This window comes from Anas platyrhynchos, chromosome 9, assembly GCF_047663525.1.
Source record: "Anas platyrhynchos isolate ZD024472 breed Pekin duck chromosome 9, IASCAAS_PekinDuck_T2T, whole genome shotgun sequence".
NCBI classification, from domain to species: domain Eukaryota; kingdom Metazoa; phylum Chordata; class Aves; order Anseriformes; family Anatidae; genus Anas; species Anas platyrhynchos.
Genome location: NC_092595.1, coordinates 9,712,849 through 9,735,388, shown reverse-complemented (window position 1 = coordinate 9,735,388; position 22,540 = coordinate 9,712,849). Strand labels below are relative to the sequence as shown.

Genomic DNA, 22,540 nt, shown 5'->3' with positions numbered 1-22,540 from the left:
TAATTGAGCCCTGCGTTCAGAGATGACTGTCAGGTGTACAAAACAGAGCATTTGGGGATAATGACCTGCTACGTGCAGTACCCACGAGTAGCAGCATACCGAGCAGCGAGTTGAGGGAGGTTTCTACTCGGTTGTGTCACTTCTCATCTAAAGCAAACAGAGAGCACGCCGACTGCTTTTCTTGAGTTTATCAGGCTCTCCTATATCCTTTGGGGACAGGAATGCCTTAGTGATGCCTTTCTGGTCAGGCTTTGCTCTTCATCAGATCAGAATGACATATATGTGGGTTTTAGTACTGCCCTCCATGCAAAAAAAGCTGTGGTTGTGGCAGCGGGATGGCTCCGGTCCTGGGCATGAGTGGCCCTCAGGCTGTAGATGCCACGTACAGAAATATGTGTCCGCTCTGCTGACACTCCTCATCTTAAGGGAAATTTTACATCAGTTGTATGCTTGAAGTTTCTCTCCTAGTTAACAGTGAGAAGTATTCCCATTTTTTCATGGTTACTTTAACCCCTTTGGCTGACCCGTTTGCTTCGGGATTTTCAGAGCAGCGAACGTATTTGCTGTTCTGCCAGCCTCGGCCGTACAGCGAGCTTTCCTATGAACCAGGGACTAGGATGCCAAGGGACTCTTTCCATCCTAGCACCTACTTTGTGCTGGAGGAGCAGCGCTGGGTGCAGGCTGACCAGGTGCTGTGGTGCTGGGCTCCAGCCACGGGTGCTCGTGGGCTGGGCGCTGCGGTGTCAGCGTTGCGTTTCCCGTCTCGCTTCTCACGAGCTCTGACCTGTTCCCGTTCATACCCATTGTAGGTCCAGCAGCTCAGCTGACCTCTGGCTTTTTGCTCTTGCTGTTGGCCTCTGGTCTCTCCTGGGGGATTTCCCCTCTCTGATGAGGTGCGTGGTGTCAGAGCGCTGCCCTCCGGCCAGCGGCTTCTTCATCAGCAGGGCGCTGTTACTTAACAGCAAGCTGTTTGCTCGGAGAAGGGTCAGGACAGCAGCCTGTAGGGTTGTTTCAAGTTCTGGATGCACTCAAGCCTCCTATTAGAGTCTTCATCCTCCTCCTCTGCCAAATGCCTGCTTTCCCAAGTGAACTTCTGTAGCTCACAGTGAAGAAGAGGCCGTTTGGACGGGCAGGACCCAACTCTTCCCTGGTGGAAAAGCCGGTGAGGCGTTGCCAGTCTTCAAAGCACAACGCTTTTCTGCAGCCACAAAACCCTATCGAGGCAGGTAAAGCCCCGCTTGTGAAGGACCCGTTATGTTATTAAGCGAGAAGTTCCTTCACACGATGAATCCAATTGTCTGTTGTTGTTTCAGAGCACCAGCAGGGCTGGAAAAAGTGCTGGGAGCTCAGCAAGAGCCGGGAGAGCTTTATAGAGTCTGGGAGACAGGCTCTGAGTAACATGAAGCGGCCAAGCAGTGAAATTTGGCACGCATCTTGTTGGTGTCACAGTTTTTTATGTGGCATTTCCTAGGCATGTTTTGCTTTTATTTTAAAATTGATGTATGTGTAGAAAATACTTTAACTTCATTGACAGTTCCCTAGTGGTCTAGAGCATGCGGTGCTGTGTCAGAACTCGTTAGTTTCTGAAGAAGATATTTTTAATCCACCAATGTAAACCCTTTTGCAATTGTATAATCTTTATTTTAGTCGTGTGGTTTCCTAATCATGCATCTAAAGAATGAGCTCATCCAGTTTATAAATTACAAAGAACGTGAATGGAAGTGCTCAGTTCTCCTTTCTATATAAATCTGGTTTTATTTCTCCGCCTATTGCATGCTGTGTTCTGCACCTCCAGTGCAGGCAAAGTGTGAGCGTTTAAAAATAAACTCATTAGAAGTTTATATTAGTGCCAAGTGCTGAAAGTTGTCTCCTGCCCCATCTTCCCAGAAGGGCTCTTCAGCTTCGAGTTGCAGCTGCGAAATAAAAGCCAAGGGTACAATGCCAGCTTGCCTTGGGCTGACAGCATCCGTGTGTCTTTGCAGAGGATCCAGTAAAAGCTGCTTGCTGGTATTTCTGTGCTACCTGCAGCAGAGGTTTGGGGGGCTAGGAGACAACAAAGCAGCACCTGTGTGTGCTAGGGAATGTGAATTGGTGTCTGCTCCTGGGAGGGGAAGACCCTGGAGTCCTCGCTGGGTCCCAGGGGAGATATTTGGAGAGCAAGATCTACTGCAGCCTGAGGAATAATTTAGTAATAACTCGTTGTGCCTTTGGGTCCCAGGCCGGTCAAGTAGGTCGGTTAGTTTAAGGGGAGAAGCAAGAGAAATGCTCTCTTCCATCTTACTATCTGCTAGGGATTCGCTGGCTGTAGATGTGTTTTATGTGCTTGTGTTTGCCCGGGTGGACTGCAGGCAGCAGCAGGGATTCAGGCCAGAAGTAAAGCCCCATATGAGTTTCAGCTCCTTTTTCTAGGTTTGACTGAGTTTCAGGTTGACATTTTCCTTTAGCCCCACGCATGGATCTTGGAGCCTGTTAATAGATGCAGCTCGCTGGCTAATGCCTTGTGACAGAAGGGACGTGAGAGAGATGTGGTGCTTGGTGGTGCAGAGTGAGAAAAACCCGAGGTGATGTGTTGTACTGCAGCAAGTAAGAGAGAACCTGCCTGTACGAGAGACCTCGAGACTGGAAAGCAAAGCAGGGACGGAGAGGAATTGCCGTGAGTCACCCTGTGCTGTGCTGTCCATGAACACCCAGATATTCTTCTGCCCCGTGAAAGGGGAGAAATTAGCTTAGGCTAAGGAGCTTGTAATCTCAGCTCTGTTATCTCATGCATAGGAGCTCTGGGATGTGCGTTGGCTTGTTGTAGGGCATGCTCGGTGCAGCATGATCATTGCTGATCCCTTCCTGTGCCCACTGTTCATTGCAGGGTGAGGGTTGGGATGTCCCTAGTGGATGACTGGGGTAGGAAGAGGGAGGAGGAGCAGCTGCCAGTGATGTCCCCTCTAGAGCACACTTTCCCCAAGGAGCAGGCTGATGGGACAGCTTGTTTTGCCTTTATGTTTGTGCTGAGGTGCTGAGACTGGCCAAACTTTGGCTGCCTGCAAAGCCAGGAGGAAAGAACCGCACCAACCCAACGTGACAGGTCATTAGTTGAGCTGGCAGCAAGCTTCCCTGCCTTGCCTTTATCCACTGGAGGACTTCTGAGGTCTCCTTTGCTACCCCATCCTGTCCTCCCTCCATTGCTTCTAGAGAAAGGGGCAACCAAGGAGAAGTGCAACCTCTACCCAGGGTCTTTCCGCAGCAATTTTGATCTGCAGTGCAAATCGAAAAGCGACCCAGAGGGAGAAGTGCTCCAGAGCAGCTTCTTTAAGTGAAAACACAGCTGTGAGGTTTGCAGGCTGTGCTTCTGTAAGGGCTCATCCAGTCAGCACAGCCAGCACCGCTGCAGCCCTTCCAGCACGCAGGAATTGGGAAATCCATTGTGAACAAGATTGAGTTTGATGGCCTGTGTGCAGGCAGATGGATGTATTTTTAAGGGACGAGGTGCCAGAAAGCTCTGTGATTACGTTACTGGAGCACGGCTCGTTTTTTGTGGTTTGAAAAGTGAGTGTCAGGACTTCAGGGTTATTTTTTTTTTTCTCGGGTCAAAACCAAAGTTTGGGAGGGGCATAAAAACCTGCTCGATGACTAAGTTTATTCTTAAAAAGCTTTCTAGAGCTTGCTGGAGAGGGGAGCCTTTATTCCGAGAGGGAGCTGATACCAGTCTTTTCGGACCTCCATGCGGACGGGGTTATAACTGTGTGAGTGCCAAGGGCAGGTGAGACCCCTGCCTCTCAGGAGAATGTTTTCAGTATAATCTTTAGATCCAGTCCCCTGGGTTTTGTTGTGCAGGCTCGTGTTCTGCTTCACCTCCTTGCCCTGGGTGCTCTCTTTCTGCTTGAATACCACTCCGGTGGAGGAATTACCTCGAACAGTAGAACCAAGGCTGGCAACAGCACGATGCCCTCGTGTTGACCCAAACCCGGGACGTTTGAAATCGTTGACCTGGTTATTCGGCTGAACTGATAATACCTCTGAAACCGTGCATGTGCAGAGAAAACTTTCAGTCTAATGACGGAGGTTTGGTGCTCGGAGCCAAGGGGGGGATCCAAGCCAAACCATTTACTCAAGGGGCATGCAGAATTTGCCCAGCCGAGTCAATATAGGTACTGGCAGCGTTTCAGCAGCCAGAAGGCTGCTCCTCGCGCTCTCTCCTTGTTGGAGCTACCAGGCTTTATCGCATGACTGGGCCCCTAATTGCTGCAGGTCTGAAACTTGCTTTAAAACGACGATGGCTGCTGGCTGCACCAAAGCCCAGGCAAGCCTGGAGGTCCAAGGCAGTGTAGAGAGCACCGTTCCCCCTTTCTGGCCTCTGTGGTAATGGAGAATCCCCAAAACACAGCCAGCTTCCCTTACAACCCCACCAAGACCTGGCTGCTCAGTGGGGCACCGGGTCCCTGCAGGGACCAGGAAGCCCAGAGCTGTCCATGCAGCGTGGGGCAGCTGCCTGAAGCCTTTCTACTTTCCCTGATGTCTTCTGGCTGTGTCTGTGCCCTGTTTGGTGCCCGCTCCCTGCTGCCAAGGGAGCGGGTGGAAACCCTCGGGTGCCTGAGAGCAGATGAAGCACATCGGTGCCTGATGGATGGAGGAGCGAGGGCTGTCCCACTGCCAGCCAGCTGCATCCCCTGCTGGATTTCGGGATGTAGCAAGTGGGAGGATGTTGCCAACATAGACTGGAGCCATTGCCCTCTGTGCCCAGCGCCACCAGGGGCAGGAGGTGACTTTCCTCAAGGAGGTGGCATCACCCTCACCTTGAGCCTTCACCCAACGTTGCAGGGATTGGCCACGTTGCTGTAAATATTTCTCTTGCTCTATCCACCAGTGGCCAGGCTGTGTGCCCACTCCTGTTTGGTTCCATGGGTGCAATGCTCTCCTTCACTGAGGGAACCACATCCAGCCCATCAAACTGCCTGCCCCTGTGAATTTCGGCACCCTGCTCCTCTTCAGTTTGGGTGTATTGCAATTGTGCCTGGTAGCGAGCGAGCCTATCCATCACCGTATCCTCGCAGCTCCCAATTACTCCTTCTGACAGCTCTTATTCGCGCACCTCCCTACGCCTCTGACATCTCAATTATTGATGGGGCTCGCCTGGGAGGCAGCGCTCTGTTCGCAGCGTGGCTCCGTTCCAGCTCCCCTTCCCATCGAGTCCTCGCACACACCACGCCGGGCGTCTCTTTATGTGCAGAGCTAGCGGAGTGGAAAGGGATCTTTATTAGCATGCGAGAGCTTCGGGGCGACGCTACTGAAGGGGGCAGTGCAAGCCCAGTCGCACACAGCGCTGGGAGATTTCCTCTCCCCCTCCTCTCCCTGCGAAGCCCAGCAGTGTCCTGGAAAATGAAATGATCTCCTGTGTTTAATGCTGACCAGCCTTCCTCGTGACGGGGTCACTCTGCACTTGTGTTTCTGCAGGAAAACTCAGTTCCCTCATTGTCCCTGCAGGCATCAAATCCTGTGTTTTGAACAACAGTGGCCTTTCCTTTGTCCTGGTATTTGTTCGCTGGCTTCACGGCAAGTCTTTGCATTCTGACACACGCAAGAAAAGGAGCTTCAAAGCAGCCTGCAGTGTCGGAGCAATGCTGTCAAGTTGGTTAAGAGTTAGAGCTGCGCCAGAGGGAGTATTGCAAAAGCCGGGTTGGTTTGTAGGTCTCTGCCTGTCTGGGGGGCTCGGGATGTCTCGTGACATTGCTGCAGTGGAAGTCAGATCGGAGGAAGGATAAAGTGGTCGATCAGCTCCTGACATCTCTCCAATCCCCAGCCTTGCCCTGCAACCTTCCTTGGTTCAGAAGGAAGCAGAGGTTTGGTGATGCGCTTAGCGAACAAAGGCAGGAGGAAAGGGAAAGGGCGGCTGCTGGAGGAGATGGGGCCAGAAAGGAGCAGCAGCGCTGGGCGTGCAGAGAGCTGGGCGAGGGCTGGCAGGAAAAGATGCCTGAGTTTTGCTCTCGGGGATCTGTGGCGGCAGGAAAAACCTGTGGAGCAGATCTTCCAAAGCACCGAGATGCTGGGACCATGAGCACCCTGGTAGCTGAACACAGCAGCGCAGACGTGGCCACGTGGCCAAGGATGGTCCAAGCAGGGCTCAGCCTCCGGTGGCTCCAACAGCACCGTGCTGGGTGGGTGTGCACAGCTTTAAGCTTAGGAAGCAGTCTCTGCATCCCAGCTTGCTCCTGGCAGTGCTCAGCTGGTCCTTTCCTACCTGCCTCGACTGCTCCTTTTTATTTCTCTGCTGCTCTTGTCGCTGCAGGTGACAGCAGCATCCACCTGCCTGGCAGCAGTGCCCCGGGCGGGCACATTTGGTCCCCGTTACGCAGCCCTCAGCCCTTCCTGGCCCTGGTGGGTAAGCAGAGAAGACGGAGCCTGCCAAGCAGGGTGTGTTGTGTTTGTCTCGAATGCCATAGCCAGAGAGAGAAGGGTTAAAATAACAGAAAGCTGAAAACGCATTATCTTAGGGAACTGTGATCTTTTTTCTTTCTGGCTAGGCAGGATCCACGGGACCCTGTCCCCTCCAGATAGCGAGAAGGTCACCCTCCCATACCTGGTTCCCCCGGAGCTTTCCCATGCAGCCTGTCCAAACAAGGCTGTTTTCCTTCCCAGCCCTTTTCCTTCCTTCCCGTCCCCTGCACTTGCTTCCTCGCACAGAGCTGCCTCCGGCCCTGAGTGCTGCAGGGGGCACGGGGCCCAGGTGGGCTGTAACCAACGGTGTGTGGCTAGCACAAGCCCAAAGGCCACTAAGCTGAGAGAGCTGTAAAGGAGAGGCTCAGGCAGTTCTCAGTCTGTCCCAGTCAGATCTATTGATAAAAGTAGCCAAAGTGGCCCAATTTTGCACTTTCTTTTGTTTTTCTTCTCTGCGATGCGATGCCCTTCCCTCAGAGCACCGGGGCGTGTGGAGCCGTGGCTGTGATAACTGCTGTCCCTTTTGGCTCAGACCTTCCTTCTGATGTTCTGGCAGGAAAGCTTTGGAAAACCTGGCCCAGGAAAATGGCCTTGGGGAGTTCCCAGTCCTTCCTTCGCTTCCCTGACCCAGGGGGACTCAGGTTGTAGCCAAGTGACCTCTGCCTCTGTCAAAGCAAGGTGATCGCTCGCCTCTCTGGGGGAAGTTGCTTATTTCTTACTGACCTCCTGCTCCTGTGGGGGATCTGTTGTGCACCGTTGGAGCATCTGGAGAGGCTGGAGCTGCTGCCTGGCTGCAGAGATGTCAAGATGAAACGTCCCCAGCTGGCCCTGCTAGTCCTGCCTCAAACACCCCTCTCAGAGGTGGGACTGAGCAGTACGCCAAGCTGCAGAAGGGCAGAGCCTACAGACAGCCATAGATTGTGCTACTTCTGTCCTGGACACATGCAAAGTGCAGACACGTCTTACGTGCTGCTGCAGGGGCGTGTTTTTTGGGATGGTTTACAGGGTTAAGGGCATGGAAGTCCCAGGAGATCAGCTGGGTTTGACCTCAGCCTTTGTACTTGGATATTAAGGCAGTGACCAAGATGGGGAAGTTCTCCGTGATTTCATGGTATGCAGTTTTATTTGGGTCAACGAGAGCGCAGCGTATGACTTTGCTACCCTGTAGGGAAGGGAAAATTGGTGCACCATCTAATGATTCAGCACATGGGGTTTCTTAACAGCCTACGGGAGAAAGATGCTTTAATTCTGTGTTCATTCCTGAATAGGCTGTTAATTTGAGTTAGCAATTTCCTTGGACCCCAGAGGAGAGAGTCTGCGATCAAAAGGAGCGGCTCAACACCGCTCCCTCCTCCTTCCCCTGTTTAGGAAGGCCGAACTCATGCTAACAAACCTCTTTTGACTTTTGGCCTTTGCTGTGGTCTTCCCAGACCTGCACAAGTCCTGAAATGATCCAGCACGATCCAGCAGGGGTTACAGCCCTGCCATTAATAGTCTGTCCCCCCCAAAAACTCCGGCACTCAGTGCGTAAAAACTGCAGCAACCCCCTCCGAAGATGCTGCCCCTCTTCCCCCACCTGCTCGCTCCTCCTGAGGGTCTGTAACCCTTCTGTAGAGGACAGGGGCTGCACCTTGGGGCTGCAGGAGCAGCCTCCCCTCCTCTCCCCTGGGGCCCAGCAGCATTCCCGTGGGGAAAGAGGCTCTGCTCCGCTGTGCCCCCTCGTGCAGATCAGCCCCGAGCTGTTTTCCGGGCAGTCCAGCATGTAAAAACCCGAAGAAAAAGCCTCCCTGCAGAGCTGCCCTGTGGAGAGAGGATTCATTTTTCCCCCTTAAATAAAAGGAGCCGAGGCCGAGCTTGAAATCCGAAAGCCCTTGCCGAACGCCTCCTTGGAGTGGCTTCCAGGTCCCATCACAGCCTCCTGCCGGACGCGGGGCCAAGCTGCAAACCCTTCTAACAGCTCTTTAATAACTCCGCGCAGGAGGAAAAATCTGTCACCTTTCCCTCTGTGGTTTCTCCTCTGTTCTAATGCGCTGGGGGAGCGGGATGGAGCCGGGAAGGTTTTCAGAGAAAGGCTCGTGGGAACTGCAGCTGCCGATGGCGAGCGCTCGCTTCTCTGGTGTCTGAGGGCAACCGCAGCCGCTTTGGTGAGGGGCGGTGTGTGTGGGTGGGTTTGGAGGGGCGAGCCGCTATGACCCATGCATTTCAGAAGAACCACAAACACTTTAGAGTAACAAAGGGTGGAAAAAGCGAGAGGTTTCTGCAACGCATGTGACTTCGCCCTGAGGTTTGGAAGCCCGCGCTATGTTCCAGCCCGCGGTGTTTGCGTGTCAGTCTCGGCGAGTTAGCTCTCTCCCACAAGCCTTGCTCGCAGTTGCTGTGATGACTGAGAACACAGCCTAAAACCTTGCTTTTTTTTTTTTTTCTCTCTCTCTCTCTCTCCTCGCTCCCCTCACCCTCTCTCTGCAGCTGAAGCTCTCGTTTACCTTGGACCAGGAGAGCGGGATGCCTCAAGGCTGTTATATCTATCAGTACCGGGACAGCAACAAGTAAGTCCCACGGCAGATTGCACGCAGCAGATAGGGGAAGGTGCACCGAAAGGAATCTGCCCCGTGTTCTGGCACAGGGAGCACAGCTGCTTGTACCACTTAAAAGTAGATTAAAGCAGGCTTCGGGCTTGACCTGCAGCTGGGAACAGCTCCTGTAAAACCAGCACCTATAAAATGCACGAGGCTCTGCAGCCCCTCCATCCTGCAGCGTCTGAAAAAGCTAGTCACTCCTTTTATTTGCTTAAAAGGCCAACACTTGGGTATGGAGGGCTCTGGCACTCAGCCAGCCTCTGCCCCGGGGGTGTTTGCAACTGAAATCCACCCTTGTTTTGTGCAGGGGTGTCACTGGGGGAGCGGGCTGGGGGTCAGCATCCACACCTGGGCAGCCCTCACCTCTGCCCAGAGAGATGCAGCAGCCTGTCCTCTCTGCTCAAGCTCATCTGTGGGGTTGCCTTTTGTTTGTGGGCACTATAGCCCAAGTGCAGCCATCCCCTCTACTTTTATAAGATACTTTATGACGATATTCAAGCATTGGATGTGTTTGGAGCTGAGTCCTCCTTTTCGAGGTATTCTGCCTATTTTTGCTAGCCGCCATAGCGAATTGGCACCCACGACATTTTTATTTCAAATCCCATTCTCATTATCAAATCGATGGCAGCAGCACAGTTCAGGATATTTCTGTGTTCGTGCTGGGTTTCTCTGCATGAATACCAGCATAAATCCATAACCGGTTACCTCCACCTATGCAGTTGTGCGGCTTGCCAGTTATTGCAGGCTAGCCCAGAACAGGTTGGTATATGAATTTGTCGATGAGTGCAATGCCCTGTAATTAGATCTGCTCTGAAATGCTGAGAAGAACAGCCCCGACAAGGAAGAAATAAATCTGCATGCGGCACCTAGCTCTTCCTAAGCTGAGAAATGTGTGTTTAAAAAAGAAAGGGGATCTTTTTCTGGGAGAAGAGCGCAGAGCCCTTCCTTACCACCTGTGAGCTGGCAATTAACCCACAGTACCCGGTCCCATCCTGACCATTTTGGCCCTGCAGGCATGAAGGAAAAGAGCTGCTATCTCCAGCACCACGAAGCCAGCAGGGAGATGTGCAGTTAAGTCCAGAAGCATAAAATCAACACGAGAAGAGCATTCGGTTTTGAGTGTTTAAAAGGCAATGGCACACAATGGGCAGCAAGGAAAAGAAACCCCCCAGACCTGTTGGGTTTTGTTAAGGATGTTTATAAATCCCACGTTTCTAATTGTGCGGGGTATATCTCAAAAATCAGCAGTGTTTTCTGCCACAGACCCTCCTCTCCCCAGGCTTGTGCACGCATTTTGTGCCATTGTTTGAGGAAACCCCTGGGCTGGGAGTGGAGCTGTTTTGTTTAAGCGCTAAGGCCAATAGCAATTCAGTCGGAGACGTTGATTTTAGCCGTGAGTGGTCCAGCATGAGACAAAGTAGCTGCAGCGTGTTGGCAGCTGTCGATGTAGAGATGTATGGCTGTGACCTGCATTTCTGGCAACCGGGGGAGCCAAGGCACCAGAGCGATGCCAGCCGGGATCGTGCGTTTGCAAAGCACGGTGCAGGCAGGATGAGTGCAACTGCCAGCAAACCCAGACCTTGTGCGTGTCTGACAAATCCAAATCATCATTACACCTCCCTGCAAGGTCCTGTACATTGTGTTTTATAGCTGGCCCAACAAACTGGGGGGCCTGGGGAGCAGGATAGCCATTGCCAGGGGGAACCTTGCTGAATCTGAGCCCGGGCTTATCCCCCGTGCCCTGTGCTTGCAGCCCTGGGGCTCGGAGGCTGCTCGTCCGACAGACTGAAGCGTGAAGGTCTGTGCTCCAGCTGACGTATTCTTGCAGGTAAAACGCCCTTGAGCCAAACGTGTGCTCGGCTCCAGTTGTACCCTCGGTGATTTTGGAGGAGTTCACGTGCGCTGCACCTTTATGGCCAGCAGAGCACTGCATTTAGAAACCTGATAGCGTAACAAAGCATCCACTCGGTGCTGCTTTCCTGTCTCCCAGCCCAGCAGAGACCTTGCTTCTCCAGCACCGGGACTTTTACAGGGCTAGTTTGGTATCCGCAGAGCAGCGTGGCAGTTGCCATGATACTTTTTCCTTAGCAATTTCCTAGGGTAAATTGTAGGCTTTGCGTTCTCACCAGCCTAGCGAGGACTGAACAGCGCTGATCAGGACCCGAGGGGATAAGAGCTCTTCTGCACTCTTGAAAAGATGCCCCTGGAAGTTAAAGCACCACATTTGTGCCTGCTCCATGTTTTGGAGCTGTGTCCAGCCCAGAGAAGACTCGCTTGGTGACATGCTGTGCATCCCTGCATGGCGAGGCTCAGTGCCACCACGGTCACCAGAGGAGTGTCCCTTCCCCTCCAGGTGGCAAATGCTGTTCCAAGCTGCAGCCAGACGGGGCCATCGGAGAACAGCGAATGCTGGCCTCTGCTCCCCGAACAAAGGGCCGGAGGTTGCTGAGAGCGTAATTACCAGAGCAATTAAAATTTCTATCGCTTAGGCTAGCAGTGCAAGTGCCATTCAGGCTCTTACAAGGGCAATCAATTGGAGTTTGTTCTCTTTGAAATAAAACCCTATCGAGGAATTTGTGCCTGCTCCCGGCAGCTTTTCATCCCCTGCCTACCTGTAGCGCTACGGCACTGGGGAGACTGGTGTCAGGGGAGCCTTCACCTGCTCTGCTCCCCTGTCCCCTGCTGGGATATATTGGGACCTGATGGCAATAAATAGTCCCAGCGGAGGTGAAGGTGCAGTGCTTGGTCCTGTTTGAGGAGAGAGGTTGTCGCTGCCCACCCTGCAGGCACGGGGAGAGCAGGGGACATCTTTTCTCCCTGTGCTTCCTGCTCAGACCCAGCCACTTCCCTCTCCTTGGCTGCCAGCCCTTTCAGCCTGCCTGGCCCCGGAGGAAATTACTTGACCTCACGCAGATGAAAGCTGTCTCCGTTCGGGTTTTAAGCCATGTTACTTAAATTCTCCTTAACGGGGATCAGTCAGGATAATCTGCAGAGGACAGGGCTGCCGTACCTGGCTGCTTTGGGCAGGCTGCGACACGGGAGACAGCCTGGTGACATGTGCACGGTGACACGCTGAACAGGAGCATGCTGTCAGCTGTCACGTTGCCCCAGAACAGTCACAGGCAGGGAAAGCCAGCCCAGCCAGCCTTCCCGCAGCGTGACTGCAGCACGGATCTGGTGTTTGGGCTGGGGCTGGCTCTGCTGCCGCTCCCTCCTGCTGGATCCAGCAGCAGAACCCACCCAGGCAGTAAAAGGTCATCAAGGCCATTTGCATCCACTTTGGCTCAGGAATCCTGTCTTACGACACACAAACTCACTGATCCCTGCTTTAGGATTGCGATGCCAGCTGTGCTGAAACAGTGCCTGGCACCTGAGCGTGGCCGATCCTGCTCTTGTAGGTTTCCAGGCAGTGGGAAGGATGAGATCAAGAAATGTTACAGGTAATGGTGAAAGATTTCTTCCATCCCAGGTACAGGAAAAGCCAAAACCAACTCGAGAACCCCCTTGAAGTCTTCTGCCTGTGTCTAATAAATAGAAAAGTTCATCTCTTCTGCATTCACCATCACTCTCCAGCTGCTTCTCTGGATCCCATCTCACCTCTGCTCACCTACCCACAGCAAGCCTGACCCTTCAAGTGCCTTTGTCTGCCCCCCAAGACTCTCTGATCGCTGCCACCTTCCTCAGATGATGCGGTGCTCATGGCCCCTGCCATCCCAGACACAGCAAGGAGCTGCAAATCCCTGTCAAGATTCATCCCGTTACGTGGGCCATATTTGCACAACATTGTAATGCTTCCTCGTCCCCCGCTGGTTCTCCTCTAGCGTGGTTTTTGTGCTCCCTGAGCCTCCAGGTATTGTTTTCTTCCTCAGGTCTCTTCCCATGGCAGGAGTGCCGTCGTTGCCGATGTACCAGCCTGCGCTTCAACAACGAATTTCATTTTAATTCCTTGCTGCGGCTGGTTTCGTGCATGTGTGTGTCAGGATTATGAATTCGCAGCGGGGGCTTTCATGTTCTCTTCGGAGTAATTTCTAAACCCAGAGGAGCAGCATCTTGCGTGGAACCACTTAGAGACCTCTTACAAAGGCAGCCTGGGAGTATTGATCATTTTTCCTCTCCAGGGACCCGGAGCGTTACGGATACGGCTGCTGTGCGCTGTAGCCACTTGCGGGCAGCACCACACAGCTCTTCAGGATGAGAAGTGAAAAATAGCTCCAGTTGAAAGGAAAAGTGGTGCCCCCTTTTATATAGAGATCAATGATGCCTGGTACATTGGATTATCACTTAAAACACCAGGACTTCAAATGCCAGGGTGCATGCACTCCTGCTGCTGACAGGTTAGTGATATATAATGTTGTTTGGGTTACCAACCGAGCTCCTCTCTGCAATCTTTTCATAAGGTGAATATAATATCTGCAGTGATGTACCCAACGTTACATCAGGAGAGCCAGCCTATAATTATGCTTGAATTGTTTGAACGGGTTATTTGTCACTAGCACATTAGCTCACTCCATTTAGTGCTACCAGCCAGGGCTGCGGCAGGCTTGGTGTAAACAGAGCTTGGGTGGAGGTTTTGGTGTTTGTTTGTTTGTTTTAATACAGAAAAGCAGAATTTATTTGGGTTTATTATTTTTTTTGTTGTTTGGAGAGCTATTCAGTAGGAGTGCTAGGTACAAAATCTGTAAAGCAGCTGACACAGCACAACTGATTTGTTTTCAGATGTAGCTCCCAGGTGCACACCTCATGTTGGACTTTAGCATGGACCTGGTGGGTTTGTAGTGAGCTGGCAGGTTTTTCCCAAGATGTTTTGTGGGTTTTGTTTGTTTGTTTGTTTTTTGAGGAATTGAGGCATGCAAACAACTGCTGCATAGTTCACACAGTCATTGGGTACCCCACTGCCTTGTTGCACGTTTTTTTTCATGGCATGCATCCCTGCAAAGCAGCACTTGTAAAGGGAGCAGCTGTCTCTCCTGTTGGCACCTGATTTTCTCGTTAGTGATATGTACACTGCCCTGCTCTGACCTGCGTGGCTCAGGGAAGGCTCTGAAGGCGGCATCTTGTCTTGTTTGTCTTGTCGCAGGCAGGGTTTTTGTGGGGGGAAATCCACGTACGTGTAATCCCCTTGACATCTCGGGCTTGGATGGATGCTGTCCAGTACCAATTATTCACCTGAAGCTTATGAAATGCCTTGTTTAGATTTCAGATCAAAATAAGATTAGTTCAATTACTCCATGTCGCTCTGCCAGCTAATGACAAAATCTCCGTGGTGGAAATTTCACCTTAGGGTGCCCTGCTGGACAAGCTGGCTTAGCTGGACAAGGCACGTCCTGCTGCCCTGCACTTCTCTGCCTGGCTCTGGCCTCAACTCCACACATCACTAGGATTTTGCAACCATTTCCCAAGATTTATTGTGTTGCAGGTAGCTGCGCTGCCCTGTGACTCTTTCCTGGCAAGCAGTGGCAGGGTTTAGCTGTGTTTGGAGGCCATGAGAAAGCGTCGGAGGCAGCTGGAGTTCAGTAAGCCTGGATTTTCTTTGCTGAGAAGGAAGAATACCACTTGGGTTGTAACTAGCCCCTGTGTTTAAGACTAAGCCTGCCTACTCCGGGCTTACAGCACTACCAAGATCTAGTGGAAGGTGTCTCGGTGTGGATAAGAATGGGAGTGGAAGCCAAATGCAAACCAGGACACGAGTTAGCACTGCGGAGAAGGTAGACTGTACCGAGCTGATGACTAAGCAGGATGGAGTTTTTCTTTTCATATCGTGGCTTGTTATTTGTTTGACTTTTCGGTGCCAAACTTTGTCCGAGTCGGCAGGTGATGTGGGTGCTTCACCTGCCAAAGAGTAAACACTGGAGCTGGCCAGGCGAGGCTGGGAAATGAGCGTGTCACCGAATGTGGAGAGCAAACACGTGTTTTGGCGTAGGTCCAGCGTGGGCTAAATCATCCAGGAGAGCCAGTCTGCACGTTGACCTTTAAAACTCCTAAAGATACGTAATCCTTCCTGCCTTAAATATACGTGCCCGGCTTGCTGTATGCCACAGCCTCAGACTGCTGGGACACGCTGCGAAATTGCGTTTGTCACCCGAGGCGTTGAGCTGAAGGGAGTTGTTCTTTCCCTGCAGAAGGGACCCTATGGACATTTCGAGGTGGAAGAAGGGCTCTTACAAAGGGCTGTGCCCAAGGTATTACTTAGCTGCTTTTCTCAAGGCAGACCTCTCTCCTCCTCCTCCTGCCACCCAGCTACTTTAATAACGGGTTGCCAGCCCTTCAGTGCCGTGGAAATAGTAACTGCCAGCTCCTCGGCGTGCTGCTGTGGTGTGGGGGCTGCAGATGGAAAAGGTGGCCAAGGAAACCTGCCTTTCCCCCGTGTGGGCAGGTGGGATTTGCAGACGATGTGACCCCTTCCAAACGAACACGTGAGGCTTTCCCTGATGCCACAAAGCCCACGTGTACCAGCAGACGTCTCTCTAAATCGCGATAGGGTACCAGGATGGTTGGTGTGTCCTCCTGTTCTCCAGGCAGGGTTCCTAAACCCCAGGCAGGGTGTGTAAGCTCCCTGCTCTCTCCCTGGTTTAACCAGGAGTCATTTTTTTTACCTGTGTCAGTGTGCTCACTTGGTGAGGAGCTGCAAAACCTCCCTGTCAGTGGTAGGTGTCTGGGTATTCGGTGGCAGTCAAGTAGGTGAGAAAATCGGCTGCAATTGCAACTGAGTCAGAGATGCTGTCTCCGTGTGTCATCCCTGGAGATCTGTTTACGTAGCCATTTGCTTGACAATATGTTTGGAAGCCCTCAGTACCATCTTGGCACCATTTCCCTGGCCTATATATGTCTGTTTAGCGCCCAAGGCGGTGAGCTATATCTGAGCTAGGATTGCTAACCTGTAAAAAATGTGGATTTTTTTTTCAGTAGCGCTGTATCGGACAAGTCCCTGATTAGCCCTTAGGTATATGGCAGAGGGCAGGGTGTGGGGAAGAGCAAACATCCTCCTTCCACAAGAAGCCCCTCTGACTTTTACCTTGAACCCAAGCTGCTGGATTGACTTTGTGTCCAGGAAGGTCCTGCCCTGAGCTGTGATCTGCCTGGAGAACCACCAGACACCGCAACCATCCCTCTCCCAGCGGGGTTTCTAGGTGTATCTTCAATTCCAGATTCAGAAAAGGAGCCCCTTTTTTGGCTTAGTCTGTGTCCTTGAACGCACAGTCATGGTACAGAGCAGCTTCCCCGGGTCTGGGTTTTGCTGTGCACTCCCCTCTGTAACATTACAAACTGGGAGCAGCAGGCAAGGGCACGTGCTGCGCCTTCTCCTGTTGCTTTAGGATGTGCTTTAGGTCCAAACGATGCAAAGCTGCGTGTCGTGTCGGGCAGTGAAGTAAGAACAAGGACAGTGAATAGGATGCTGAGCACACAGAGCACACGTTGTGCTGCCAGTGCTGATGCTCTGTTCGGAGAGACCTTCCCGTCCCGCTCACCAGCCTGCTGTTTAATCTCCACTTTCTGCCCAGAGAGAGCAAGGGCTTTCGGTTTGCCGCGGGCAGGACCTCTCCGGTCTGTTCAGCACTAAGCTCTGCCGTCCCTCGGGGGATCCGCAGTGTGAGCTGGAGCAACTGGGTGGATTGTCGGCCAGCTGGGATTGCTCTCTCTCAAAGAGCTACTGGCTGTAAGCTGGAGCATTCAGTCTAGAAGTAAAGCACACAATAAAGGCAAGAGAGATTAACCCCTGGCAAAGCATCCCAAGAGAACACCAGGGAATTCTCCCTCTCTCAAGGACAAGCGTGCGCTTCTGGAAGATGTTTTAGACACTACAGGCCAGCAGATTTCCCAGAGCAGCAGTGACCTGAAGCCCTCCAAGCTCTGCAGGTCAGCTTCTGTCATATTCTTCCCCGTCTTAAAATCCTGGCACACCACTGCAGCCAGGGGAAGGGACCAGCTTTGCACTGATACCGCTCGCTCCTTTGCAAAGCTGGGTTTTGCCAGCTGCTGTGTCTGGAAGAACAGAGTTTGCTTTGGGTCCTGGTCCCTCCCCACGTAGTCTGCCAAGCTGGCATCCAGCATAACCTTATTGCTTGGAATGACGTCCTTGCAAATCAAAAGGTGAGCAAGGAGGCCTCTCTCCTTACCTCCTCCCGAGCAGCAGGGCTGAGTGGTTTTACTTTACTGCCATCCTTTGCTCTGGATCCTGCTGCTTTTTCAACTTTTTTTTTTTTTTCCAAAGTTCAGAGCAGCTAAATCAATCCATCGATGAACTCTGTTCCCTCCACACCTTCATGCTTCTGCATCAAAAAAAAAAAAAAAAGAGCTTCATATCTTAAGCATGTTTTGTGTGCTGTGTCGAGGTCACCCTGAATGGGGTTCCCATTACAGCTCAGCACTTTCACCTCTTCCAATTAGCCATGCATTAGTCAAGCTGGAGCCTAATGGGTTTGGCTTTGCCAGTACTGTCTGAAATGTTCACAGTGTTGTAAGAGGATTTGGGCACAACTTCCTTTCAAGTTAATGGAAAGATCTTGCTTGGAAGGAACCTGCTTGAGGATCGGCGTGTACTTTGCATTAATGTTTCCATTAATTTTAATGGGAGATGGTTCTAAATTCCTCGGATCAGCTTTGAGCATCTTCAATTTTGTGTCCTTCACCTGCCTCATCTAAAATGGGGCTGATGAGCAGAAATGCTCTTAACTGAGCAGTATCATTATTGGCCAAGGTGTCCTGCAAGTTCTTCTGCCTCTGCCTTCTCTGGAAATGTCCCGTTGTCTGGTGACCCCACTGGGCTGCTCACAGCTCAGAGCACACAGCTGAGCTCCAGGAGCTGCTCCCAGCACAGAGGCTGTCTCCTGGCTCTGATTTCATGAGCAGAGCAACTCCACATCCTCTGCTTCCCCTCCTTCTGTCCTCGCTCTCTGCCCTCGTGCTCCTCTGAACACAGCAGTGGTTAACTGCAACTGAGCATCTCTTGCTGGTCAGCTCACTGCTCTTTGGAGCAACGTCTGCTTGTAGACGTTTGCTTCTATCTCTTGACTGAGCTGAGCTGAGATCGACATCCTGACTGCTCATCACATCCCCTGTCCCCCTGGTGAAATCCAGCCCTGGCAGTGCTCTTGTGCGTGCTGGATCTCCAGCACAACCTCATTTTGCTGACATCCCAGTTAAACAGCCTCATGTAGGAAAGGAGTAGATGCAGACCCCAATCACCTCAGTGTAATCGGGTTAGCAAGCAGCTGCACATGCACTTGTCCTGGCAGCTAAGAAAGGCCCCACTGGCGGAGCCCTGCTGTCTGCACAGCCCGACAGCATCCCAGCAGCAGGCAGGAATGGCTGGTAGAGGCAGGTGTGTAGGAACAGGAGAAGGACTGATCCTTCCCCAGGGTCTGCCCTGTGGACATCCAGAGGTGCTTTATACTGAAGAGCGATCTGCAGGCAGGTAAGGAGCCAGCTGTCAGGGCATGGGGATGTGCAGCAGCCCCCAGGGCAGCAAACAGCACATGAATTGCCCTGGGCACCTGCACTGATGGAGTGTTTGAAGAGCTGCAGTCCTCAACGTGCTCCTGATACAGGTAAACACACGGGTGTCCAGGGCATGGAAGTGTCCTTTGGAAGAGCCACATGCACCCAGAGAAGCAGAGAGGCAGCTCTGTTGCAGTGTAGGGCTGGGCACACGTTTGCAGGTTAAGGATGAGCTGGCAGGGTCCATGCTACCCGAAGAGATCTGCTGTGAACTGCTGGCAGGGTAGAGCTGCGAGGCTGTGCAGAGGGCTGCCCGTCACTCCCCCCTCGGCCAGCCCAGGGTCAGCTCCAGCCCCCAGCAATTAGCGAGACGGATTGAATTGAGATTGATCTGTCTACTTGCGCAGGGCGAGGCGACTCCAGCAAGAAATTTCTCCTCTCCCTCTGTCTCCACGTTAAAAGGAAGGAGACCTTGTCAGATTTCTGGATAAATGGGGAGCGCGGGGCAGGATGGAAATAAATGTTGTGCTAATGCGTAGGAAGAATCATTTGGACAGAGAGGCATCATTGATATGGCCAGGCTGCAGCTGATCTGCATCACTCTGCTGGAAATTGTGCCTTGTGGTAGGGCTGCTGCAAAAAGCAGCGTTCAGCGAGGTCTCTGCTATTCACTGTGTGCTTGCAGCACGTTGCAGGGGAGAGCAGAGACGCAGGGGCTGCTTCAGAGCAGGACTTTAAAGCATTTGTAGCAGGCTGGACCAGCGCAGAGATGCCTGCTGCAGCGGATTCATCGGAGTTGCCTCCTGGGCCACTTGGATTCAGCTGGAAAACTGGGCAGGGTGTTTTGCAGCAGGGCTGTTAGCCCTGAAGAGTTCAGTGCTCTGAGTCCCAGCACGGCTCCTCGAGCTGTTCCGCTCACCAAGGAGCAGCTCTTGTACCCGCAGAGCTCGCTGTTTGAAGGACCCCCCAGCAGGCAGCCCGCGGGGTAAGGCCGAGCTTAGCACCTCTGGAGAGCAGACAGCGAGGAAGGATGCTTGTCCCGAGATCCGTGGTGGGTGCAGCCATCCCAGGGCCCCCAACCACTCACGGGGATGCTCTCCTAGCTGGCAGTGATGCTGCTTTGTGTGTGTTTACCCAGGGCTTTCATCTGCACCGTGCCAGCACGAGAGCCACTGCTTGTTCTTGACAGCTCAGCTATTGTTGCAAAGTATGATTTAATAGCAAGACTTGATTACAACATGCAAATGGAGCTGCTGGGGGACTATCTCAGAGGTTTGTGGAGATTAGCTGTTAAATTGGCCAGTGCAAAAACATTATTAAGCAGAGAATATAATTACTCATCTTGTGCTTCTGTATTGTATGGAAGAGACAGATTTGTTTAAAAGCCAGCAAGTCCTATACAGAGAGAAGACTTGTGTAAATGCCACATCATGTACTGCTGTACGTTGCGGCGTATTTTATTAGAGGAGCAATACTTAATAACAACATTTGGGAACATGTGGAAAGAATCCATTATATTATCCTGCGTCGTAAAAGCAAACCTAATGCCTGTTCTGGGCGAGGGCAGTGCAGATATTGAAACATCTCCTTTCGGTGGTGGTTGATTGCTTTTATGGAGATTGTATCGTATGGATATAAACAAATCCAGCACTTGATGTGGAATCTAGGAGCAGGGTTTTACACTCAGGCATCTATCTTCTCTCTGTGTGTGTTCCCTCTGAAATGCATCAAGGTTCCCATTAACACCTTAAACGGGGGAAGTAGGATTAAAGGGAGACTGTCAGCACGTGGGAAATGAGAATCGAGGTGTGTGCTTGCTGTTACTTCTTACCTTTCAGTCCTAGGGTAGCGTACGGGGCTCCTAGAATAAAAGCTCACGTGTGCGGGAGGATGTGGAGGGAGGATTGAGGTATGCGGGGTGGGTTTAGTGCTGCAGACCTGGTTTTTAGGGCAGGTTGGGCTCTGGGGATTTCCTCCTGTCCCTTGGGTGCCAGTGGCAGGGGCTGGGCTTGCAGGGAGAGCTGTGGTGGCAGCGCTGTGTCCCTGGCAGCCAGGTGTCCTGCTCGGGGATGTGGCTGCAAACAGCTTTGGTGGGGACAGGGCGGTTTTTGGCAGCTGAGGACAGGTCCTGAGCCTCTACACACGTGAACAAGGAAGCCCGTGCGCGGCAGCTGGATTTAAAAACACAATTGGTTACTCAAAGTTCCAGACAATTTTGGGAAAATCTGTACCAGGGGAGCGAGGAGGGCTGAGTTAGAGGAACAGCTGGTCGGTAATGGAGCATGCTTTCTGCCAGTCACAAGTGCTGATTCGGGGAGCAGGGGGATGCTCGTGGGGCAATCCCGCTGTGCCCCGGCGGTGGCTGCTCGCTGCTGATTGATGTCGCTGGACGTTTCCCCTCCGGCATCTCGTGCCTCTCACCAGATGTTCTGCCCAGGCTTCGCCTGTCTAAGCAGGAGGAAGCCCCCTGCTTAGATGAAGACTTCCAGGGGTTCTGATGGGAAACTCGTCTCCGTCCTTTTGTCGCAGCTCAAGAGCGTTTTGTACCCCGGTAATTGCTCCCCAGGCTGGTTCCTGTGTGGCTCGGAGCAGAATGCAGAGCTGCCACGGGCTGCTGGTGCGTGAATCTCGCAGCATCCCGGCACAATCTGCCCAAATCGCTGCAGATTTGAATTCGCAGCCAGCCCTGCTTTCTCCTTCACTACGTGTCTGTGCACTCACAGGCACGCCGCCCTGTTCCTTACCTGCTGTATACACTATGTTTGCTGTGGTCAGAGCTGTCAGCTCTTCAGGCAGCGCAGTGGGGGAACGACTGCCCTGCCTGTGACCGGGTTGGGTTTGGCTGGGAGCCACAAAGCACCTGAAGCAGGATCCTGCATCTCCTCCGTGCCTCTGGGGCAGCCAGGAAGAGCTCTGACTGCATCCTCGCAGCAGCATCGCTCCGGTTTTGTTAATCCTAAAAATACCTGTGAGCGATTGCAAGCCAAGAGGGTCAGAGGGGGCAGCTCTGCAAAGGTCCTCTGTCACCGGGGAAGGGGGAATGACGCATCTCATCACCAAGCACGAAGGGATGGTGTCAGCAGCCAGCAGTGCACGTGGGTAGGAGCAGGAGCTGGGTGTCTGCGGGGGAGATCAGCTGAGGTTGGCTCAGCCCTGCTGGCAGCGGAGCAGGAGCAAACGGGGTCAATGGGTGCCAAGTCCGGGAGCACAGGGTGGCACGGTGTGGGCTGAACTGCTGATCTAGGGCACACTTAGTCCCCGTACAGGCACGTCTTGTCTACAGTAGATTTCTTACAGTGATCTTTGACAGTTTGTCCCGAAGCCAAACAGTGGGAGACACTTTATAGCAATATTTCACAACGTTGGCCCAGCTACATGAGGGCTGAGTGTACGCAAGCTGCTCTTATCTCCCTAACCAACACATGCACACTTTTAAGATGCAGATCTGATCAGCGATCAGTCCTGATAACGGCAATAAACTTCCTGTGGTGGTAGCGTTACGGTAGCACTCCCTGATAGCCAGACAGAGGAAACAGAAGCAGTGTGTTCACCTTTTAAGCTCCTGTTTTCGTGTGTGCACAGCTTGGACGTACAACAGATGTGTCTGTTTGGTGGTCGTTAACCAGATCTCAGAGTCTGGATTGCAAGAAGTCGTTTGTGTAATCCTCTTCTCTGGCAGCTTTGATACTGCCTGTGCAAGGGGGCACTTAGCTGCAGACCGGGGTGCTGTAGGAAGAGTGGCACGAGCTCTTTAGGAACGATGGAGTTTTGCTGCGTTGAGCTGAATAGCACGATCTGAGGCAAAACCTGCTCGTAACAGGTCCTAAGAGTTCGCCACTGCTTCTCTGAAACCCTGGGCTGGAATAGGGCTGTGATAATTAATGGAGGTTAAAGTCCTCCTGCTGTCTGGGAGCTGGTTGGAAACGGAAAAGAAGAACCTGTCACAATTGTGACTGGCTCTAAACTGCCGTCAGGCTCTCCTCCTTCCCTTCCCCTGCCCCAAGTGGAAAATCGCATTGGAAAGCAGCAGTGAGAGCACTTAAATCTTTCCACAGTTCATTTCAAGCTCCCTTTCTTCTTCCCAGCCATTCCCAGGCCAGTTT

The 22,540-nt window shown here is 52.4% G+C and overlaps 1 protein-coding gene across 3 annotated transcripts in view; it reads left to right on the top strand.

Moving 5' to 3' along the window:
• DIS3L2 (DIS3 like 3'-5' exoribonuclease 2) overlaps positions 1-22,540 on the top strand; it is a 188,083-nt gene that overhangs the window by 143,446 nt on the left and 22,097 nt on the right. For all 3 annotated transcript variants that reach the window (XM_027464181.3, XM_027464182.3, XM_013102318.5), the window contains one exon: positions 8,893-8,972. In XM_027464181.3, coding sequence (XP_027319982.3) covers positions 8,893-8,972 — 80 coding nt within the window. The remainder of the gene's footprint in view (positions 1-8,892; positions 8,973-22,540) is intronic.